Below are 23,593 nucleotides of genomic sequence, written 5' to 3' on the forward strand. Positions count from 1 at the left end.
AAAAATTGCCAACTAGGCTACCGTTGAACCTGTCTCAAACAGTCAACTTTTTTCTTTACCATGATGTATATGTATGTCTGATAATCATCTGACACTTTATAGTATATCCCTTTTTTGTGAAATAGGTTATGATTATACCCCATTGAGATTATATTCCTTTTATTGACTTTTTTATGTGAATATGTATGATGTTCCTTTCTTTTAAAAATATAAAAAAAAAAAAAAAAAATGGTGGAAGGTAAAAAAGGGGAAGCGGGGATGTGCATGCAACATGAGAAGCATTAGCAATCAATACTGAGAGGCATCGCAGTCAGATGGTGCAGAAGCCTCCATCAAAGCCATTACATATTAGTACACTGTTCATATGCTACATTTGTCACTGATAAGATTGCAATTCATCATTTAGAACTGAACCGATAAGAATTTGGGATTACAGTTGTAGTTCCTCTTTTAGTGCAGCTCCCATAATCTCTACATTTCTGCTGGCCAAAGTGTGTAGAGCTGGCAGCTAAAATATTAGGGAAATTTACCATCAGAAAAACAGTTTCCCATTTGGTGCAAATAATCCTACCTCCCTTGCAAATCCTTTGCTATCTTTTTTGTGTTTGTGACCTCCACACCTGAAAGCTTTCCCCTAAGATCACTTTTACATGGGCCATCTGATCAGGTCCGCTGTAATTTTTTCAGGTGGACCCTCCAGTCTCCGCTATGGAGCAGCGCATAGGTCCGCTGACACCCGCCACCATCCAATCCTACCCACAAAAAACAGGTGGATGATGGTCGTATTTGTCATCCATCTGGTGGATCGGATTGTATGTAAACAGACAGGTGGTCCGTTTCCATCCGATTTCCTCAGAGGAGAGCAGCACTATGTCCGTGTCCACTTTGTACAGTGGATACAGACCTGTCACCCGCCTGATCTGCAGAGATTAGCAGAGTGATCCCCACTGAGCAAGCAGAATCCACTACACAGAGGCGCCCATGTCAAAAGCCTAAAACGCATATATACTTGATATGGACGGGTATATTTGATATTGGCCCAGTGGATGGGGTAATTCTTCAATTAAATGGCAATCAAAAGTTAACCATCTTTTAATTTGAGTTTCTAATCTGGACTACGTTAATACATAGAAAAGCGTGTATTGTTTTTTCCCTATGTAATCAGACCAAAAGAATGGCTAATGATTTGCTTAAGCCAGCCATACATGGATCAAAATGTGGCTGGTTCAGCAGGGACCGGCAGACTTGAGCTATGTATGGGCAGGCTGATTGTATTAAAGTAGGTCCATTGACTTAGGTAAAACCAGCCTGTCAGATTTTTTCTATACAAGGTTAAGCTGGTCACAGATTTTATTAGAATCTTGGCCAGTTCAGTAGAGACCCATGTTCCATGTGTGATTCTTGAATTCATTTTCAGCTTTAAAAGACGTGTACCAATTGTCATGCGAAGTACCAATTATCCAGCATGCAAAAAGTTTGTCACACACACATCTCAAGCAATCACTCAAATAGTATGCAAATGTATGGCTAACTGTAGGGTTAAAAAAAAAAAAAATGTGCATATGCAAGGATTTTTCTGTGAAGCTCACAAGTCTCATTATGAACCCTTACGTAATGAAATCAGCAACAAAGTACTACAGGACTCTGATGCAGTAGGCTCCTAGCAAATGGACAGTGTCCATGTCAGCAGAATGAGAGACAGGCATTGCTCGAACTACATGCCCACAATGCAGACAACCGCAATGATGCCTGCTAGTTTAAGACAATAAATCACACTTTATCATATCCAGAGTTCACAAACGTTCAAGGACAAGAGCACTGTAAGACAACACTAGTCTAAGTACACATTAGTGCTGCTTCGTGAGGAGACTACTTTCTTAAACACAAAACTCACAAAAAATTTCAAAAAGTGCTCTAAAAACAGTTGCATGCGTTTTACATGCATCCTCATGAAAGTCTATGAGGCAACAAAAATGTGCTGCACCTAAACCTTTACATGTGTTTTGATGTAAACAGTCACCATAAAGAATGTGGTTTCAATTGTCACGCATGCTAGCACAACAGCAAATGCAGGAGAAAAATCCACTAGTGTGAACAGGGGCTTATTCTTTCCCCCAGACTAAACTAACCAACTTTCCCCTTTTACAGGTGCTCTGCTTACATTGATCCAATGGATGCAACATTTTTTTTTTGTTTAACCAAAAAAGGATCCGATTCCCCCATTCACACATCACTGTGGTTGGGAAATCCCTCCCATTGCTTTATTATTACCTGACAGGAAGGAGCCTTCTCCGCCATCAGAATACATTGACCAGCGTTGCCGGCTTTAGCAGCACCCACTGGACCAGCTGAATTTAAACCCACGTATGGCCAGCTTAAGTGTAAATGTCTGGAATGCATATGTGTGGTGCAACCTCAGAGAGCCCTCAGACGACAGGTGAAGGTCGACAACCCCAAAGTAGTATATTAGAGTAATGCTCAGGCCAGGAAAGCAAGACCTGCAGCATTGAAAATAAACACTGGAGGCCATGGTCATCGATAAAATGATGCATCTGTGGAGGGAACGTGCTGGTTAGATTCAGATCAAAAGATGTTCATTGCCTGAAAGTGCACTTCACCTTTAAACCAGAAGTGATCACCTCAACTCACAAAACAAAAAATATGGCACTGAAAAATATGTTTTTCCTGTGGCTACCACACACACACGTCTGTTTCTGGTATATAATTGCTACTGAATGCTCAAGCCTTCCAGCAAAATGCTGCTACTGTTTTCTCGACTTTATTGCTGTTTTGCAGTTGACATTTCTCAGCGGTTATTTACGAAAATACTGCAGAATTTTACAAGTCAATGCTCTGTGTGATCAGCTATGAACAGGAGACGACTGTAGAAGCACGTCTAAGATTATTTGATCCCTGCTACAATCAGAGGCACATAATTTCATCATATACAGATCTCGTATTTCAAAAAAAGTTTACCTCATGTTCCCACAGAAGTGCTGCTGGGATCACATTGCACCTGGGGCCAAACATTCAGCAAAGATATATGCTTTCAGGCAACAAGGTATAGGGATTATATAAGGCCCTGTGCGTCCACAGCTTTTCACAGGCAAACTTTACAAACAGGAAAAACAGGGCGTTTCAAAGTGGCCATTATATAATCATACTTCAGGACAAAAAAAAAAAGACTAATATTCCATATAGGAGAGATGGAGATTCACAAAAACAAAAGTTTTTGCTGAAAGGGTAACAAGTCAAAATGAAATTTTTCCTATTATAAATAAATATCATCATTGATCCTAAATATCTTTATCTTTGATATTATTCATGTTCTGGCTAGCTGATTGATTTAGAAAGTCTTATCTACGCTAGACAGATTCTTCCTGTTCACCGACAACGCCATCTCCCTTTATCTGAATTTGTTAAGCTGTCTTTCACTTTCTGAAAAGGTTGTCGTCCTGCTTAGACAGGCATGCCCAGCCCTACCCCTTCTATCCTTCAAAGAACATGATCTCCTCCTATCCTCATTGCCTTGCTTGGGCCAGCACGAAGAGGAAGGAGAGGGAGAAAAGGCAGGCTTTGGAAGTATGTTTTGCTTGCTCTTCATGGTTCCAGCAGCACATAAAACACACACACTGTTAGAAACTAAGATAAAGGACAATGCCACATGCTGCAGATTTTCTACAATGTAGGACCATGTGGTTGTTCCTGCATGGCACTGATGGGCACTGTGTGAATGGTGTGGCACACGCCCGACTGCCGTGAACAGCGGAGGGAGCTGGGGAAGAAATGTCACGTGACCAGCGTAATATATGAAAGAAAAATGTACAAACTAAGATTTGTGAAAGTTTGGAATGGTACAGATCGATTTCTATTGCTCATTACATGCAAGCAATGAATTTAAGGCTCCGTTTCCACTAGTGCATGTGACTTTGGACATAAAGTCGCATAACCGCTCTCAGCCCATTGATTTCAATATAGCCTGTTCCCATCTATGCAACTTTGAAAAAGTGCCTCCATTACTTTGGTCCAGAAAATGTAAAGTTGGATCAAAGTAGCACTCTAAATTACATAACTTTTGAGTCAAGTTGAAACTAGGTGAAACGTAGGCCTAAGGCTAGAGTGCAACTTGAGTGCAGCTTTGATCCAACGTTACACTCTCTGGATCAAAGTTGCATCAAAGTAGTGCAGGTACCTTTCCAACGTCGCTGATGTTCTAAGTCGCATGGATGGGAATAGGTGCCATTGAAATCAATGGGCTGAGACTTATGTGACTGTGTCTAAAGTCGCACGACAATTCACACTAGCGGAAACGGAGCCTTAATCTACGTTTCCACTATTGCAGCTACAAAGTTGCACGATTTTGAGTGTGACTTTCATCCAATTTTACACTCTCAAAGTCACAAAGTAGTGCAGGTACCTTTTTAAAGTCGACTTTGTGGTTGCATGAACTATGATCAGTGTAGGTTGTGAGACAAGACCCCAGCTACTCTGACAGTTTTTCTCTTCTCTAGCGCACAACCCCCCCCCCCCCCACCCACCCACCAGTGCCGTTTCCTTCAATGGTCACCGAGAAAATAGGAATTTTGACTTCCCTGCAAATTCCATAACTTTTAGTACAGTACAGGACAAAGGCAATGTATTCACTGACCATGGATTTACAGGCAAGTACCTTTTACCTTTGGGCGATTGAACACTGGCAAAGCTTTCAAGGAAATGCCTCCTGGGCACTTCCCCTATAAAGGCAGGCCATAGATTATGTGATTTTTCTCGTCTACAACCATAGGTGGAAGGAAGAAAATTGCTTTGTTTCCCCATCAACACAGCCAGCGTTGATGTGGGAATCGTTCCCGCTGTGCTTTTACGTTTTGCCGGAACAGAGCCTTCCCTACTGGCAAAACACAGTTAGTGTTTTCGGCTACATTAATCATTTGAGAAAGACCAGACAGGTTGGCTGTACACAAGTCATACCCATACATAGATAAAAATTTGGCCATTCCTAGGTTAACCAGCTGAATTTCGAATTATGCACGGCCATCTTAAAGTGGAAGTAAACTTCCCTATCGTTTTCAGCCAAGGAAGCTGCCATCTTTGCCTCTGTTTAATCTTCAACTGCTATGGTACTGCACATGTGATTCATTATGACACCAGCCATTGGATGGTTTGATAGTTTGGCTGAGAGCACAGCCAATGTGCAGTTAGCATTCCCGGAATGCCTTTTTTTTTTTTTTTTTTAACTGTTTAAATTGATGGGTTTACTTCCACTTTAACTCTACCCTAGTTAATGAGTTTCAGGGAGGGGAATGGAGCGGAGGTTGGCCCGTGTTCTCTACTCCAGGATATGGAATTTATAGGAAAGTCAAATTTCTCATCTTAAATCATACTGTACAGGACACAGACAAACCATTCATAAACCCTGGGACATCCCCAAGCATTGAAAGAGAAGAGCGGGCAACAAATGGGCAAAAAGGAACCATGCCAACAGGCCCTAAAACAAGGGTCATAAAAAAGGACCCAACTTCATTGAGCATCTGCAAAAACCTTGCGGCTGAAAGCTGCATTCTCAGAAGAATGGACAGCCATATGGTAGAATATAACTGCATGCCTTCAGTGGTTGGACTGGGGAGTCCATCAGGATCTAAAGGATCCGGCTTACCAGCCTGAATAAAGGTCTAATCAAACCACTTTCAAAAAGCGACATGTATAAAATTTTATATTTGCGGCAATGTGTGCAGACATGTCTATCGGTAACTTTAGCTTGCCGGTGGGAGAGTGGCTAGGGGGCTGTAAAAACAAATACAACACTACGTGGTTCTTAGTGACAATTGTTGTGCATTCATCTTCAAATTTACCATCATCGTTTACTTTACCTTGTAAAAGTATTAAACCCCCTTGACTTTTTACCTATTTTTTTACATTCCAGCCTTTAGTTCAATGTTTTTTTGAATAAAAATTATATGTGATAGCTCAGAGCACAATAGTCCAAATTAGTGAAGTAAAATTAGAAAAATATATATACATAAAACAATTTTTCATAAAAAAAAAAAAAAAAAAAAACCTTATAATAAATTGGCATGTGTATGTATTCACCCCCTTCGTTATAAAGCCCATAAAAAGCTCTGGTGCAACCAATTACCTTCAGAAGTCACATAATTGGTGAAATGATGACCACCTGTATGCAATGATCTGTCATTACATATACACACCTTTTTTAAAGGCCCCAGAGGCTGCAACATCTAAAGCAAGAGAAACCACTAACCAAACGCTACCATGAAGACCAAGGAACTCTCCAAACAAGTAAGGAAAAAAAAATGTTGGTGAATAGTACAAGTCAGGGTTAGGTTATAAAAAAAATATCCAAATCTTTGATGATCCCTAGGAGCACCATCAAATCGATCATAACCAAATGGAAAGAACACGGCACAACAGCAAACCTGCCAAAGGACGGCCGCACACCAAAACTCACGGACCGGTGAAGGAGGGCATTAATCAGAGAGGCAGCACAGAGAGCTAAGGTAACCCTGGAGGGGCTGCAGAGTTCCACAGCAAAGACTGGAGTATCTGTACATAGGACGACAATCAGACATACACTCAATAGAGTTGTGCTTTATGGCAGAGTGGCCAGAAAAAAAACATTACTTTCAGCTAAAAACAAAATGCCACGTTCTGAGTTTGCGAAAAGGCATGTGGGAGACTCCCAAAATATATGGAGGAAGGTGCTCTGGTCTGATAAGACTAAAACTTAACTTTTTGGCCATCAAAGACAACACCATGTCTGGCGTAAAACCCAATACATCACCCAAAGAATACCATCCCCATAGTGAAACACGGTGGTGGGAGCATCATGCTGTGGGGATGTTTTTCAGCAGTCAGGACTGGGAAACTGGTCAGAGTTGAGGGAAAGATTGATGGTGCTAAATACAGGGATAGTCTTGGGCAAAACCTGAACCACTCTGATTTGAGGCTAGGACGGAGGTTCACCTTCCAGCAGGACAAGGACCCCAAACACACTGCTAAAGAAACACTTGAGTGGTTTAAGGGGAAACATGTTAATATGTTGAAATGGCCTATTCAAAGCCCAGACACCTCAATCCAATAGAAAATTTGTGGTCAGACTTGAAGATTGCTGTTCACAAGCGCAAACCATCCAACTTGAAGGAGCTGGAGCAGTTTTGCAAGGAGGAATGGGCAAAAATCCCATAGAGACTTATCCAAAGTGACTTGGAGCTGTGATAGCCGTAAAAGGTGGCTCTACAAAGTATCGACTTTAGAGGGGTGAATAGTTAGGCACATTGACTTTCTGTTATTTTGTCCTATTTGCCGTTTGCTTCACAATAAACACATCTTCAATGTTGTGGGCATGTTCTGTAAATTAAATGATGCAAACTCTCAAACAATCCATGTTCATTGCAGGTTGTGAAGCAACAAAACATGAAAAAGGGCAAAAAGGGGGTGAATACTTTTGCAAGGCACTGTATGCTTTGGTTTGCTACTCATTACAAACTATTCAGTGGCTATTTTCAGCCCTTCCTGTAGTTTTGCACAGATGTGGTTTTGCATTGCAAGGAGGAAAGAGTTTAACGAGTGGGCTTCAGCTAGGTAAACTACTGCTCTGCGCTTTGTTTATTTTGATTCTCAGCACTGTACATTGCTTTTAGGGCTCCATCACATGGATGTGTCCGTATACGGAGCCCGCTCTGCTCAGCAGGGGAAATCGCTGTCGATCCCCGCTGAGCAGGAAGATGACCTGTCAGAGCGCCGCTCTCCCCTATGGGGGATCAGATGAGGATGGACCGCAGAGTCCGTCACCCGATCCTCAGACCAATGGAAAAGAAGGTTTTTCCTCCGTCACACTTTTTGGGATTCGAGCGGGTCAGACGTCAATGGACATGTCACCGCCGACATCCAACACTCCATAGGAGGTCTATGGCGCATCCGTTCAGGTCCGCCTAAAAAAACTGACAGGCGGACCTGGACAGACAGTCCGCGTAAAAGAGGCCCAAGGTTACTTTCACACTGTGGCCACTCCGCTTTAGCGGTAAAGCGCTGCACGTTTTAGCTGCACTTTTCACCCACTAACTTTTAACCCCCCCCCCCCCCACTAGCGGCCAAAGAAAGAGTTAAAACTGCTGTGTTTTAGAAGCGCTTCCCGTGCATTGCAATGGGCAGGGGAGGTTTGGGAGCGCTGTATACAGTGCTCCCAAACCACCCCAAAGATGCTGCTTGCAGGACTTTTTGTAACGTCACGCAAGCACACTGCCCCAGTGTCAAAGCACTCTGGCTTTTCAGGCCATATTTTTAGCGCTATAATGCCTGAAAAATGCCTTTAGTGTGAAAGTAGCCTTAGGAGTTTTACCTTTTAGAAAAAATGATTAAAAGAAAGGACACACCCCTCCCACTTCCATGATAGAGATGACAACATCTTTAATAATTAGGAGTCAGCCAGATTTGACAAAATTCTTTGCAAAAGCCTCAAAAACGTGCCATACGATCAGACTGTAAAATAAAGCTTTTGTACAAATTGGGTAAAGAAATAAAAAAAATCTAGATTCCCTTTAAATTGTGACTTGCCAGAAAAAAAAAAAAAAAATGATACTCTGTCTGCATAAACGTATTCATAAAAATAATGAATGTTACATAGCACAATACTGTAAATTTTTAGCATTCTGTAAATGATTAAACTTTATGACAGCCTAGTTCTAGCAGAAATCCTAGCATGCTGATTATGTGTGGTATGATGTAGTTGTGAGCTCTCTCAAGCAGTGATAAAGCTTTATACCCCACTATGATAACCTTGGCGTGAGGAAAAGGCACAAAGGAAAAGGCTTTCTCCCAGCTCCCTGGCTACGTATATACAATTTAAACAGAGATGCCAAGGAAAATGTAAAAACACGTAGCAGTACAAACTGCTCTGGTAATGTAACAATCTTAAAACAAAACTTCATCCAAAAACTAGATAAAAAAAAAAAAAAAAGAAAAAAAAAAAAAAGGGAATCACAGCCAAATAAAAAGGATAAAAAAAAAAAAAAAAAAAAAAACTTTTGCTGCAATATTCTGAGGTTTAACCAAAAGGTCTTTTTCTTCTGCTGGATGTCCTCAGTCTTATGACCGGAATCATTAAACCAAGTTCCTCTGAGCCCAGGTCATTCTGGACCCTACCATGCCTGTAGAGTGAAACAAACCGCACAGTGATGAGCTCATCTCTCGGGCACTCTGTTTTCATCTAATCAGCATGCATCTCCCATACTTCCTCTCACACTCCAGCTCTGACATACAGGAACTGATACCAGGTCAGATTCAGGTACATGCATGGCTTGCATTTAAAAAAAAAAAAAAAAAAAAAAGGAAGACCTTTAAAGTTCAGTTAAAAAGTTTAAAAGCACACCATAAAAAAGGCACATTACTAGCAATGCAATGTGTCTTTTATGCGGATAGCTGCAATATTACTTGAAATCATCCATCCGCCAACCCTCACCAACACAATCTTCCGATGCCACAGAGTTAATAGAGACAAGACCTGTCATAAGAGGTCACCAAGAATGCAGACTAGGTCCTCCCTTTACAAAAAGCTATGCCATAGCTTCTATAAACGAAAAAAGATCTATAAAATGGAGGAGGCCCTTTCATTCATCCACCTCTCCTCCATTCATAGATTGTTTTTCATTCATAGATGCTATAGCACAGCTTCTGGAATGGAAAGCTGTTCAGAGCGCCCACTGAAAGCCTAGACCAGTTGGTGTGCACCCTAAAAGCTCAAAAGACAAGTGCGTGTGCGCATGTGTGTGTCTATATCTATATATAGATACACATACAGTATCTCACAAAAGTGAACACCCCTCACATTTTTGTAACTATATTATATCTTTTCATTTGACAACACTGAAGTTACACTTTTGCTGTCCCCTCAAAATAACCCAACACAGCCATTAATATTTAAATTGCTGACAACAAAAGTGAGTACACCCCTAAGTGAAAATTTCCAAACTGGGCCCAAAGTTTCAATATTGTGTGGCCACCATTATTTTACATATAGAGTTACATAGTAGGGGAGGTTGAAAAAACACAAAAAAAACCAACAAACACAAGTCCAACCTATGTGTGTGATTATGTCAGTATTACATTGTAAATCCCTGTATGTTGCGATCATTCGGGTACTTCTATAATCGTTTTTTTTAAACCATCGATGATGCCCGCTGAGACCACTGCCTATGAAAGAGGAATCCACATCCTTGTCACTCTCTCAAAGTAAACTATCCTCTACGTAGTTTAAGGTTAAACCTATTTTCGTCAAATTTTAATGAGCGGCCACGTTTCAAACTCCCTTCTGCTAAAAGTTTTATCCCTATTGTGGGCTCACCAATATGGTATTTATGAATTGAAATTATATCCCCTCTCAGGCATGTATTGGCCATCAGGACTACCGGGAGTTTCCCAGTGGGCCGATGGCTCAGTGGGCCACTCTGATGTAAAGGGGCTGGTGATGGGACATTCTGATGTAAGGGAGTGCTGATGGGACACTCAAAATGTAAGTGGGCCGGTCTGGATGAAGTCCAGGGCCAAATTTCTGCCCCAGTCCAGCCCTGTCCCCTCTCAAGAGTCTCTTCTCCAGAGAGAATAAGTTCAGTACTCGCAACCTTTCCTCATAACCTTTCCTCATTCCTTTATTAGCTTTGTTGCCCTTCTTTGTACTCCCTCCATTTCCAGTACATCCTTCCTGAGGACTGGTGCTCAGAACTGAAAGCATACTCCAAGTGAGACCAGACCAGAGCCTTGTAGAGCAGGAGAATTATCGTTTTATCTCTGGAGTTGACCCCCTTTTTAATGTGTGCCAATATTCTGTTTGCTTTATTAACAGCAGCTTGGCATTGCATGCCATTTCTGAGCCTACTAAGACCTCCGGGTCCTTTTCCATCCTAGATTCCCCCCAGAGGTTCTCCCCCCGGCATATAGAGTGCATTCATTTTTTTGTCAACCAAATGCATTGACCTTTTTATACAGTAAACCTCATTTGCCATGTAGTTGCCCACCACATTAATTTCTTCAGATCTTTTTGCAAATTTTCCACATCTTAGGAAGAAGTTATTGCCCTGCTTAGCATTGTCCAAAAATACAGAAGTTGAACCATTTACCCCATCCTCCAACTCGTTCATGAACTAAACAGGATTGGTCCCAGCACAAAACCCTGGGGGACCCCACTACCCACCTCTGACCATTCTGGGTACTCATTTATCACTGCCATTGTAGCCAGTTTCCAATCCATGTACTCACCCTATGGTCCATGCCAACGGATCTTATTTTGTACAGTATGTTTATGGGGTACCGTGTCAAATGCTTTTGCAAAATCCAGATACACCACATCTATGGGCCTTCCTTTATCTAGATGGCAATGCACCACATAGAAGGTTAACAAGTCGTTTTGGCAAGAATGATTTTTCATGAATCCATGCAGATTACTGCTAATAATACTGTTCTCATTACTAAAATCTTGTGTATATAGTCCCTTATCCCAAGAACTCACATACTATTGATGTTAGCCTAACTTGTAATTTCCAGGGATGTATTTTGGGCCCTTTTTAAATATTGGTACTACATTGGCTTTTCACCAATCAGCTGGTACCATTCCAGTCAGACTGTCAGTAAAAATTAGGAACAATAGTCTGGCAATAACTTGACTGAGTTCCCCAAGTACCCTCAGATGCAAGCCATATGCTCTTGGTGATGTTTCCCCAAGTCTAATTTCAATGCTGTCCTCTGTTAACCATGGAAGTGCTTCCTGTGATGTGTCATAAGAATAAACACTGCAGTTTTGGTTACTGAAGCCGCCCCCCCCCCCCCCCGATTCCCTTGTGAAGACTGAGAAGAATACATTCAATACCTTCACCAGATGTACTTCCTCATTCTTTATGGGTCCAATATGGCCTGTCCTCACTTTAACGGTTTACATACTTAAAGAATTTCTTGGGATTTTTTTTTCTCTCCTCTGCTATATGTCCTTCGTGTTCTATCTTAGCAGTCCTAATTGCACCCTTACATTTCTTGTTGCATTCTCTATAAAGTCTGAATGCTGATGATCCCTCAAACGTGTATTTTTTGAAGGCCTTCTTTATTTTATATGCATTTTTACATTGGAGTTAAGCCATCCAGGACTTATGTTCGCCCTTTTAAATGTATTACCCAATGTGATGCATTGGCTAATGCCCTTATTCAATATGCTCTTAAAGCAAATCCATTTCTCCTCCGTGCTCTTTGTTCCCAAGACATTAACCCAATTCATGCCTTCTAGCAAGGTTACGCAGTTTAGGGAAGTTGGCGCTTTTGAAATTCAGTGTCTTTGTATTCACCTTATGTATCCTATTTGTGTGATTTATACTGAAGCCAATTGACTTGTGATCGTCGTTTCCTAAAGTAACCCGCATTTCCATATCCGTGATCAGGTCTGTATTGTTGGTAGTCAGTAGATCCAGAAACGCTTTATTTCTAGTTGGTGTTTCTACCATCTGAACCATGAACATAGGCGTGAGCAGCCTATTGCATTAGGGTGTGCACCCCAAAGCTCAAACACATGTGAATTATATATATATATATATATATATATATATATATATATATATATATATATATATATATATATATATATATATATATATATAACATATACACACTTAATTTCCCGAAAGTATTGGGACGCATGCCTTTAAACGCACATGAACTTTAATGGCATCCCAGTCTTAGTCCGTAGGGTTCAATATGGAGTTCGTTCACCCTTTGCAGCTATAACAGCTTCAACTCTTATGGAAAGGCTGTCCACAAGGTTTAGGGGTGTGTCTATGGGAATGTTTGACCATTCTTCCAGAAGCCCATTTGTGAGGTCCCTTAGTTCCACTGAAGAGAACTCTTAAGGCATCAGCATACAAAGACATTTTGGACATTTTCATGCTCCCAACTTGACTGCACAAGAGTGCACAAACATAAAGACACGGACTTAGCAGGGGTGGTGGAAAATTAACTTAAAGTGCAAAAATTCACATTATAATACTAATTAAAACAAAACAATCCAAAAGATAGAAATTCCAAAGTGCTATAATGATGTGAACCTCCCAACTAAAAAGTTGATGCACTTGAAGTTAATTTGTATTGCAATTATCTGTGGAGGGGTTGCCACCATCTCTGCCAAGTTTTAAAAACAATTCTGTCTTATTTTGATGTGCATTACATGTGAAATCACATCTCTGGAATTATTGCACTTGAAGTTAATCTGTAAGGCAAATATCTATAGGCTGGGTTTCCACCATCCCTGCCAAGTTTCATTTTTTTGTGTCTTTTTTTTCAGTTTGATTAGTATTATATGTGATGTTACATATTACAGACCGCTATTCAGGGAAATATTGAAGTTAATTGAGATTTCTATACAATAGAGGATCCCACCATTATTGTCAAGTTATCGATTAGTAAGTTAGCGCTACACTTTTTTTTCTGGTGTGGGAACACACAACAGTGCTTAGCGGCAGGCCTTTTACGGACACATATTTTACCTCCAGTAGTTTATTGTAAATAGTATGATTATTACCCATTATACTAAAGATCGGCATGTGGCATTATTAAACATCAACATATTTCAGTTGTACCCCACGAACAATGTGCATACATTGTACATACATATACACACACACATACATATAAAATGTGAGGTGCTGTAATAAATACACACACGCATGGCAGAACCAGTACAGTGAAAGATAACACATACAGTAGCACTTCATTAATGGCAGAACTGGTCAGAGGGAGATATTTCCCATCTTCCTGCAGGCACACAGAGCAATAATGTTAATGTGCTTGGAGTGATTACAGTGTGCCCAGGCACACCATTGCGCACGCCTATGCCTAGACCTAAAAGGGACATATAAACAGGCCTGGAAACTGTACGTTAGGTGGGGCACCTATGAATGTGTAATATCGACTTTGGCAAAGGCCTTCAGGGGGCAAAACAGATAGCACTGGTATCAAACTAAAAGTAAAAACTTTAGAAAATTAAACAAAAGAAATTAGCAAAAAGTAGTCACTGAACTGTTGCTGCTATTAGAAACATAAATGTATTAAACCATTTTTGTCCCATTTATTTTCCTATGGAGGGGAATATATATGGTTAAGACAACAGCTAGTAGATAAGCTGAAAACATATCAAAACATAATTTAAAGACAATGTTGTTAAAAACAAAAAAGAACGAACAATTTATAAAGTGCAAGCTGAACACATGGAGCAGACACTTCAGTGATGGACACTGACATCTGGTTGGTCTGTCATTAGAAAAATCTCTGTGTCATTTCTGAAAATATCTAAGGTCTTATCTATTTATAGCAAACGCTGTTCCTGTTAGTGGTTGGCCAAAGCCTGAAAAGGGTGCAAGGACCATTTTGACACAATGCAGTTAGGATTTTAGTCCAAGGTCAAGATTTTTATTTAAAAAATGGACAGTCTATTTTTCAATGCACACATACAAGCTACTTAAAAGGGATACTAATGTCTTTTTTTGCAACAAACATGTTATACTCACCTGTCCTGTGGAGTGATTTTGCACAGAGCAGCCCGGATCCTCCTCTTCTCGAGTCCTCTTTAGCGCTCCTGGTTCCTCCCTTCTGTTTAGTGTCCCCACAGCAAGCAGCTTGCTATGGGGGCACCTGAGTCAAGACGCTGCTCCCCGTGTCCATTCAGACAGAGCTTTGGCCTCGCCCCCTTTCACCTCATTGGCTCACTGAATGACAGCAGCGAGAGCCAATGGCAGTTCACTGCTGTCTCAACCATTGAGGAATAGTCTCAGCCACAAGAATCTCGTGCAACATCAGTGGCTCGAGATGGGGCTCAGGTAAGTAATAGGGGGCTGCTGCACACAGAAGGCTTTTTATCTTAAAGCATAGAATGCATCAAGATAAAAAAATCTTCAGCATTTACAACCACTTTCATATAGCTAGTTGGCAGACAACTACAGTTAAAGTAAAAAATGGAGTCCTAACTATAGCTCTAATGAAACAGTTATAATACAGTACAATAAACGAGGATGAAGAGGATCCTGCTCATGGGGCTTACAATCTAAAAAGAGAAGAAGTGGCATGAAAGGTAATAGCGGTGAGGGGATGGGCAGATGGAGATGGTCAAAGAACAGTATTTGGGTGGAGGTTAGGAATGCTTCCAGGAATAAATGGAATTGGACAACTAAGGTGTATGGAGGTCTTATAGGGGGGGGGGGGGGGAGGAATCATAAAAAGGGTTGACATTATCACAAGTGGCGGAGATCATATCTCTCTTCTGGCCAGAAGAGTTTAATGGATATTTTAAATATCAACTAATTTCTAGGATTAGAAATGCAGCCCTACATACCTCATTACTAGGAGGGCCTGATTGGCAGTAGTCTAAAAAAATCCTTTAATAGCTGTATTCTCTCACTACACCCTTCTTCCAGACAGCTGCACTCCTTTCGTTCAACCCTTTCTCCACTCCTTCCTCTTTTTTTTCTTCATATACACTGGACTCTTTAAATACTCCTGCTATGCCACTGGGTTACACCCGACTGATAACTTGCATACAATAGACCACAGACTGCTACAATTACTAAGTCTATGTTGCAACAGTATTAATGAGTCATGTTTCCATATTCATGTACTCCTATATCAATTTTTTTATACTTTCAATAAAATTTGTTTGTAGCGTTCTGTACACGGTTTCTTTTTTGGTTGATTACGCTGACTTTGCAAATCACCTCAAACTTTAGGGTTCTACAATATTATATAGTACTACCACTATCGTTTTAGTGTCTGATAATCATGTTCATGGAGGAAGAAAATACACACACACACGCACACACACACACAATTACCAAAACTATCGCGACACTGGCCTTCACTCGCAGATGAACTTTAAAGGCGTCTTAGTCCATAGGGATTAATATTGAGTTGGCCCCCCCTTTGCAGCTATAATAGCTTCAACTTTTCTGGGAAGGCTGTCCAAAAGGTTTAGGAGTGTGTCTATGGGAATGTTTGACCATTCTTCCAGAAGGGAATTTGTGAGGTCAGGCACTGATGTGGACAAGAAGGCCTGGCTCGCAGTCTTCTCTCTAATTCATCACAAAGGTGTTCTGGTCAGGTTGAGGTCAGGACTTTGTGCAGGCCAGATAAGTTCCTCTACCCCAAACTCGCTCATCCATGTCTTTATGGACCTTGCTTTGTGCACTGGTCCAAATCATTTGGGGGGGGGGGGGGGGGGGAATTATGGTGTTGGGTTGTTTAGGGGTTGGGCTTGGCTCCCTAGTTCCAGTGAAGGGAAAAAAAAAAATGTGGAGGCGATTTCCAAATTGGACCAAACATACAGCTACACTTGAAAAATGAAACAAAGGTCTGCAGTTAGGAACCCTGAATTTCAAATCAACACTGCAGGATGCTTTCTTACTACCATCAACTGTGAAAACACAACATATTGAATGCATGCTTATTATCTAATCTGCAACAACATGTAGTTCTCCTAGGAATCATAATTATACTCTAGAGCAGAATCACACAAGTCATACCATTTCTTCAGAAGTCTGTAAGGGTCCTTTCACACGGGGCGGATCAGTTCTGATCCGCCCCGTGGATATCCGTTTGCTCAGCGGGGATCACTCCGCCGATCCCCGCTGAGCAGGGAGATGACAGTTCCGTCTCTGCACACTGCGCAGGGACGGACCTGTCACAGCGCCGCTCTCCCCTATGGGAGATCGGATGACGACGGACCGCAGTGCCCGTCGTCATCCGATCAGCAGACGGATGGAAAAATAGCTTTTTCCTCCGTTACACTTTTTTGGACCGGAGCGGGTCGGATGTCAGCGGACATGTCACCGCTGACATCCGACGCTCCATAGACCTCTATGGAGCACCCGTTCAGGTCCGCCTGAAAAACTGACAGGCGGGCCTGAACGGGACATCAGTGTGAAAGAGGCCTAACTTATAGCCAGATGTAGTCAGGGTCATCTTTAATATTAATTGGACCCTGGGCAAACAGTTTCTTGGGGGGCCCACCCCTCCTCCCTCCATGTAATTTTACTCTCCACCTGCGCTGTAACATACAATAAAATAGCAGCTAGACTCCAAATCAGTTTACTGAATCAGATCAGGCAGCAATTGGTTGCCAGAAGTTAGTGCATAATTACTGCTCACTCATTTTCTAGAGGTTACAGCACATGACTTCTGCGTGTTGATTGGTTACTAGAGGATCATTGTACGTCAATACTGCTCAGTGATTGGTTGTTAGAGGTTACTGGACATCCTTACCGCACACAAATTGGTTGCTGGAGGTTGCTGCATTATCCTTATTGCTCAATGATTGGTTGTAAGAGGTTAGTGTACATCATTACTGCTCACTGATTGGTTGCTAAAGGTTACAGCACATCATCTCCTCACTACTTGCACACCATGGATTGGAGAGGCGAGGGACCCCATCATTAGACAGAAAACTCCAAGGGATTCTAGGACTCCTGGGATCAGTGTCAATGCTGGAGGAGGGGGTGGGATCAGTGACAATGCTGGGGGGTTGAGATTAGTTAAGAGGCAGTACACAAATTTTGAATCCTGTAGAGCAAAAGCTGGAAATCTTTGGTAAGAATATAGTGGGGGATTCTACACTGACCACCAATGTCAGGGGGGATTTACACTGACCATCATGTAATGGCGAATTTTACACAACCCAACAATACAAAGAGGGATTTCTACAATGACACCAATGTAATAAGAGCATTTACACCAGCCAGCAGTGTAAGGAGGAATATACAATTACTTCAACGTAAGGGGGAATTTATACTAACGACCATTGTCAAGGAGATTTGTACTGACCACCAACGTAAGGGCAATTCTGCAGTTAAGTAAAGGCAAATGTACGCTGATCAGCAATGTAATGAAGAATTTACACTGACAACCAATGTAAGGAGTACCTTCACACTGGTCACTAGGGTGAATGAAAGGATTGTACACCAAGCCCTAATGTAATGAGAACATTTAAACCGACCACCAATATAACAGATTTAGCTTGTGTTCACATCCGTGTTGGAAACCCATGCAAAATTGCCATCCTGACCCCACAGAAACATGCTGCCATTTAGCAGACACCACAGTGCCGTTAATTGCGAATGACAACCCCATGCATCTGATGAGATGTGCGTATTCACAGGCACCAAAAATTCATGATCCTATGGCACCATATTATTTTGAAAAAGGGTTCCACCTCCAGTTTGCATACCTTTGCAGAACAGGCTGATATTAGAGTTAATTACCACAGTTGTAGGCAGTACTTTCAAACACCCTTTACCTCTCCAGTGGGCAGCATTCAGCAGAAGTGATGGTGGATATGACTTTGGGGGGCATGATATACATATGAATGCTGCCTCTATTTACATATCAATGCCGTCGGTTTGCTGCCATTTACATATCAATCCAGTTTATTTAACCACTTGCCGACCATTCTGTAAAACTGTGGCAGAATGGCACAGCTGGGCGAAACAGCGCTATGTAATGTCGCTTCGCCCTGTGGCCGATAGGAGGTGTGCACCTGCCCCCACGCCGATGTGAGTCTCCGGCGGTCACGATCACCGCTGGGGTCCCGCGATTGCTCAAGGCACATGGAGAACCAGGATCTGTGTGTGTAAACAGTTTCCGGTTCTCTGAAGGGAGAACAGACAGATTGTCTGTTCACACAAAGTATGAACAGCGATCTGTCATCCCCCTGCACTGTACCCTCCCCCCTTCAGTTACAACACAAACTAGGGAACACATTAACCCCTTGATTGCCCCCTAGTGTTAATCCCTTCACTGTCGGCAACATTTTTACAGTAATCCATGCATTTGCTATAGCATTGATCGCTGCATTAATGCCAATGGCCCCAAAAATGTGTCAAAATTGTCTGATGTGTCTGCCATAATGTCGCAGTCCCGATAAAAATCGCAGATCGCCATTACTAGTAAAAAAAAAATATTATTAATAATAAGGCCATAAAACGATCCTATTTTGTAGACGCTATAACTTTTGCCCAAAACAATCAATATACGCTTACCGCTTATTGCGATTTTTTACCTTAAATGTGTAGAAGGATACATACTCAGGAAAAAACGTTTTTTATATTTTTTTTGGAGGGATATTTATTACAGCAAAAAGTAAAATAATGCGTTTTTTTCTAAATTGACGCTCTATTTTGTTTATAGCGCAAAAAATAAAAACCAGAGGTGATCAAATACCACCAAAAGAAAGCTCGATTTGTGGGGGGGGGAAAAAAAAAGGATGTCAATTTTGTTTGGGTGCAATGTCGCACGACTGTGCAATTGTCAGTTAAATTGACACAGTGCCGAATCGCAAAAAGTGCTCTGGGCAGGGAGGGGGTACATGTTTCCAGGGCTGAAGTGGTTAATGTAAACACAGGGTCTGCAGGTGAGTCATCTGTACAAGGCAATAGGGAAGAGCTGAGCAGCATTAGTAACAGAACTTCACACTGATATTGGGACACAGCACAGAACTAAAACTTTAAAAGGACAAGGGAATTTAAACCGGGATAGTGGGCAAGTATGAGGCAGCTGCTTTGGGCCCCACAGCAATGTTTGTAGTATAACACTTTAGCCTATGCAAGGAGAAACATTGCTATAGGAGAAAAGTGTTGGAAAGTAAAGTAGAGTAACTAACAGTAGCCAGGTTGCTATACTGCATGATTTAATTGAAGGTGGCTATAAATGGTCTTATTTGAGCATCTGTGGACGACTACATGGCTGTGTTAGGCTTCCCTATGAGGTGTGTATTACTGTCTGAAGTTCCCAGAGATCTTCCACACAATATTTCCAACTTGCTAAAAATGTTCTGTTTGAGCAGAAACCAATCTCCCAATTTATTATGGAGAAAAGAAAGAAATGTAAAACACGCATGCTCCACATCACCAAGTTGCACACATGAAACCGGTAGTATCCAGAAGGTTCGACAGTAGGGAAGTATATCACAATCTGGAACTCTCACTGAGAAATTGGCCTTCCTTAACCAGATTTTGTTCATTTAGGATATCTTATAAACCATTGCAAAATCAGGAGCAGAATAACATTTGGCTAATCTTTTACACCATGTTGACATTCCCAGAACTGTGATAATTTTCACTAGTCAGAGCAGACTTGACATATATAAAACCACTGTGGTTCATTTACTAAAGGCAAATCCACTTTGCACTACAAGTGCACTTGGAAGTGCAGTCAATGTAGATCTGAGGGGGACATGCAAGGAAAATAAACAGCATTTTTGCTTGTGGATGATGAAATCAGCAGAGCTTCCCCTGATTTCAGATCTTCCACTCAGATTTACAGCGACTGCACTTCCAAGTGCACTTGTAGTGCACAGTGAATTTGCCTATAGTAAATCAACTCCACTGTCTCTAGCTACCACAATTATGTAAAATGTAACCTTATTTCACATAATTATGCAAAATATTTGTATCAACCCTCAACACAAATGCATAATAAATCTGCATGTGGATGCAGTCACTGTTCGGCCAACAATTTTCAACCCGTCTACTTTAATTTTTCACTTAAAGTCTGTCAATCAGGTGGTGCACCTACAGCTCGAATTTTGGCTGATTCAGCAAGATTCCGCTGAAATTTGAGCACTGTATGGGCAATAATAGTTAATAGAACAACTGAAAAAAAAATTGTACAATTTGCATTTTATGATCAAAGAGCAACGAACATAGTATACAAAAAAGGTACAAAGACAGAACGGATATGGTGTTTTTGATCATACAGCCCATATCTTTTACCATAATTGCTTTTCGAGGGCACTTACAGAATACTGTTAGGCTTACTGAAAATAGGCATATTTGACAGGTGCATGAAAACATTGGTTTTTTTTTTAAGCTTGGAACCCCAGAATTGAATTGTATCTCATTACATGGAGCAGTGTTCCCTTACATGTATTATTGTTTTTGCCATGCACAATTTGATTTCTCTATGCAAGTCAATGGGAGTGCAATGTAAACACATAGTAGACAATGCACAGACTTCAGCCATTCAATTAAAATCACCAGAACACATGTCACTTTTGCTTTGCTTCTGAGGCTGCATGTGTATACTAACCGTATGACCGGGTTAATAAAATTATAACACAAAATGTATATAGCAGAAAAAAAACAAAAACAAACAAAACACATTGGTCACTCTTTTTAATCAATTGCAAGGCCTGTGTAGTACAATTGGGGAAAACTTCTGGCAAAGCAACTAGATGGTGGTGCTAAATGCTGACAATCTCATGAATGCAGACCCTTGTGACTACATATCCCCTCTGTGCACATTAAGGCTGACCATACATTATACAATGTTCTCATTCAGTTTCCTTTAGATTTATCTACAGCTATGTAGTGTAAGGGTTTGCCTGATTGCACAGAAAATTCTAAGCGTTTAGGTTTGACCTCATATTATATGGGTTTGGTAAATCTGAAGGAAAATCGTACAAGAACATTGTATAATCTATGGCCAGCCTTAGGTTTGTTTTGAACTGCAGTGTTTTAACCTGCATGATTAAATGTCACCTTAGTACCATTTACAAAATATATGCTGCTCACATGGGCTAATTCTCCATTTTAAATGTAGTTAACAAGAATAGCAGAGACTAAAATGTGTGTTAAGTATCATGCTGTGCTTCCAGGTTAGTCTGAACATATATACAAGTGCAATACAGGTCAGACTTGCTTTACTACTTTACACAAGGACAACACTTGCTCAATTTAAAACCACATTAGCAAAGCCTATTTGCTCTACACCTGACAGTCCACTATATCATTATTAAAGTACGCTGACGAAAGCAATTAGACAAAGTAGCATTTTATCTCATTGGGTCTAACTTACTTGACAGTAACTCGATTTGATAAATCCTGAAGATCTCCGGGATGAAAAAGCTGTGCTTCTTTTAGTCCAAGTTTTTCGCACGCCCGCAAGAAAACATTAATATTATCCTGTGAAGGCAAGTGGAGAAAAAAAAAAAAAAAAGAAAAAGACTGCTTAGCTGTGCTGCTTGAAATCAAAATTCCTTATCCAAGTCCAAAACTCCAAAGTCCACAAGGAAAACAAGAGATAGAAAAATATGCATGAAAGATGAACTGTAATAATTCATGAACAGAAATAGCCCGGCTCTAATCTGTGTAGCCGAATGACGCTGCAAAGATTACCTGCTGCAGTCAGTAGGCAGAAAAGTACACTTTTGATGTCAGATCTACAAACAAACGCCCTCTTTCTGTCTTTGCACGATAAACCTCACCTCTTAGGACTTTAAAAATAACTACGGCTAATGACATTGACCCACCCAGAAACTACTGCCAGAGCAGGCATAGGAGGGTGAGGAACAGGAGGAGGGACATGCTGTCTGTACACAGCATTCAATGACTAGGACGTGCACCTGGAATCTAGGTTTGGCTGTTGAGCAAGATTGTGACAGAATGTGCACATATAAAGAAAATCAGAAATGTCAAAACTACGCTCTTGCACAGTAAAGATAAAAATACATATAAAAATAAAGTGAAAAGAATTCAGGAGTGGTACATTGCTCACAGGCTGCACCTGTTTAGCACTACTTTACTACAGCTATGTATGGGCTGAACTATAAAAAACTCAAACGTTACTTTGTGTCATATGCAACAGCTGAACTGCACACAAAAGCTTGATGATCAAGTCGTCTTTACACTTCAGGATTATTTTTAAAAAATACATTTTTTTCGTTTCCTAGGTATTGTCACCCCAGTGATAGCATCGGAGAGCAGAGAGATGGCAGTGGAAAAAAAAACAAAAAAAACAAAAACAAACAAGGTATCTTAGGCATAAGTGACCAATTGAATTTTAATTATAAAAACTTGTAGTAGCAGAAAAACAAAGCTTCAGGAACTAGCTTGCCAGGGAAGGGATACAGGTGAAAGGAAACAATCCCAAGAGATTTTTTCACAGCTACAAAGAGACTCCAATTACTACAAAATGGCAAGCTCAGTGCTTACACCTACAGTAACCCATAGGCAAATATCACAAATACCGCGTGAAGGCCAATTGAGACAGCCCCACCCAGTCCATTTGCTTCAGAGGATGTTTATTATAATATTGTTCATTCTGCTGCTTTGCCTATGCAAGGAAGCTTGCCGGGATTTGGCACATGACTTTAGTACACTAAAGTCCAAAATTGAAAAGCAACCTAATGTTCTTCAGTTGCTGGGGATCTAAACATTTCAGGCAGTAATTTCATACTGGGGTGCAGAGCCATACGTACACAGGTATAAAAACTGAAAAAAAATAAAATGCTGTTTTTACACACTTATATGCATAGCATATTTTGTATGCCTTTAAAGTAACACTAAAGCTTTTGTTTTAAAATTAAAATGAGTGTGTTATACTTACCTGTTCTGTGCAGTGGCATTGCACAGAGCAGCCCAGAACCTCCTCTTCTGGGGTCTCCCGCCTCTCCAGGCTCCTCCTTTTCGGTGAGTGCCCCCAAAGAAATCAGCTGGGGGTATGCTTTAGCACAGGTTTTTTGTGTCACTAAACTTACATCATAGTAAATTATAGTAAATCTATAAATGCT

The 23,593-nt window shown here is 41.0% G+C and overlaps 1 protein-coding gene across 12 annotated transcripts in view; it reads right to left on the bottom strand.

Moving 5' to 3' along the window:
- Nucleotides 1–23,593, bottom strand: part of LMO7 (LIM domain 7) — a 231,275-nt gene that overhangs the window by 107,264 nt on the left and 100,418 nt on the right. For all 12 annotated transcript variants that reach the window (XM_077483110.1, XM_077483108.1, XM_077483104.1 and 9 more), the window contains exon 5: nucleotides 21,880–21,986. In XM_077483110.1, the coding sequence (XP_077339236.1) occupies nucleotides 21,880–21,986 (107 nt within the window). The remainder of the gene's footprint in view (nucleotides 1–21,879; nucleotides 21,987–23,593) is intronic.

The sequence above is a fragment of the Lithobates pipiens genome, unplaced genomic scaffold (genome assembly GCF_037356315.1).
Source record: "Lithobates pipiens isolate NorthernLeopardFrog02 unplaced genomic scaffold, aLitPip1_a1.2 Scaffold_16, whole genome shotgun sequence".
Classification (NCBI taxonomy): domain Eukaryota; kingdom Metazoa; phylum Chordata; class Amphibia; order Anura; family Ranidae; genus Lithobates; species Lithobates pipiens.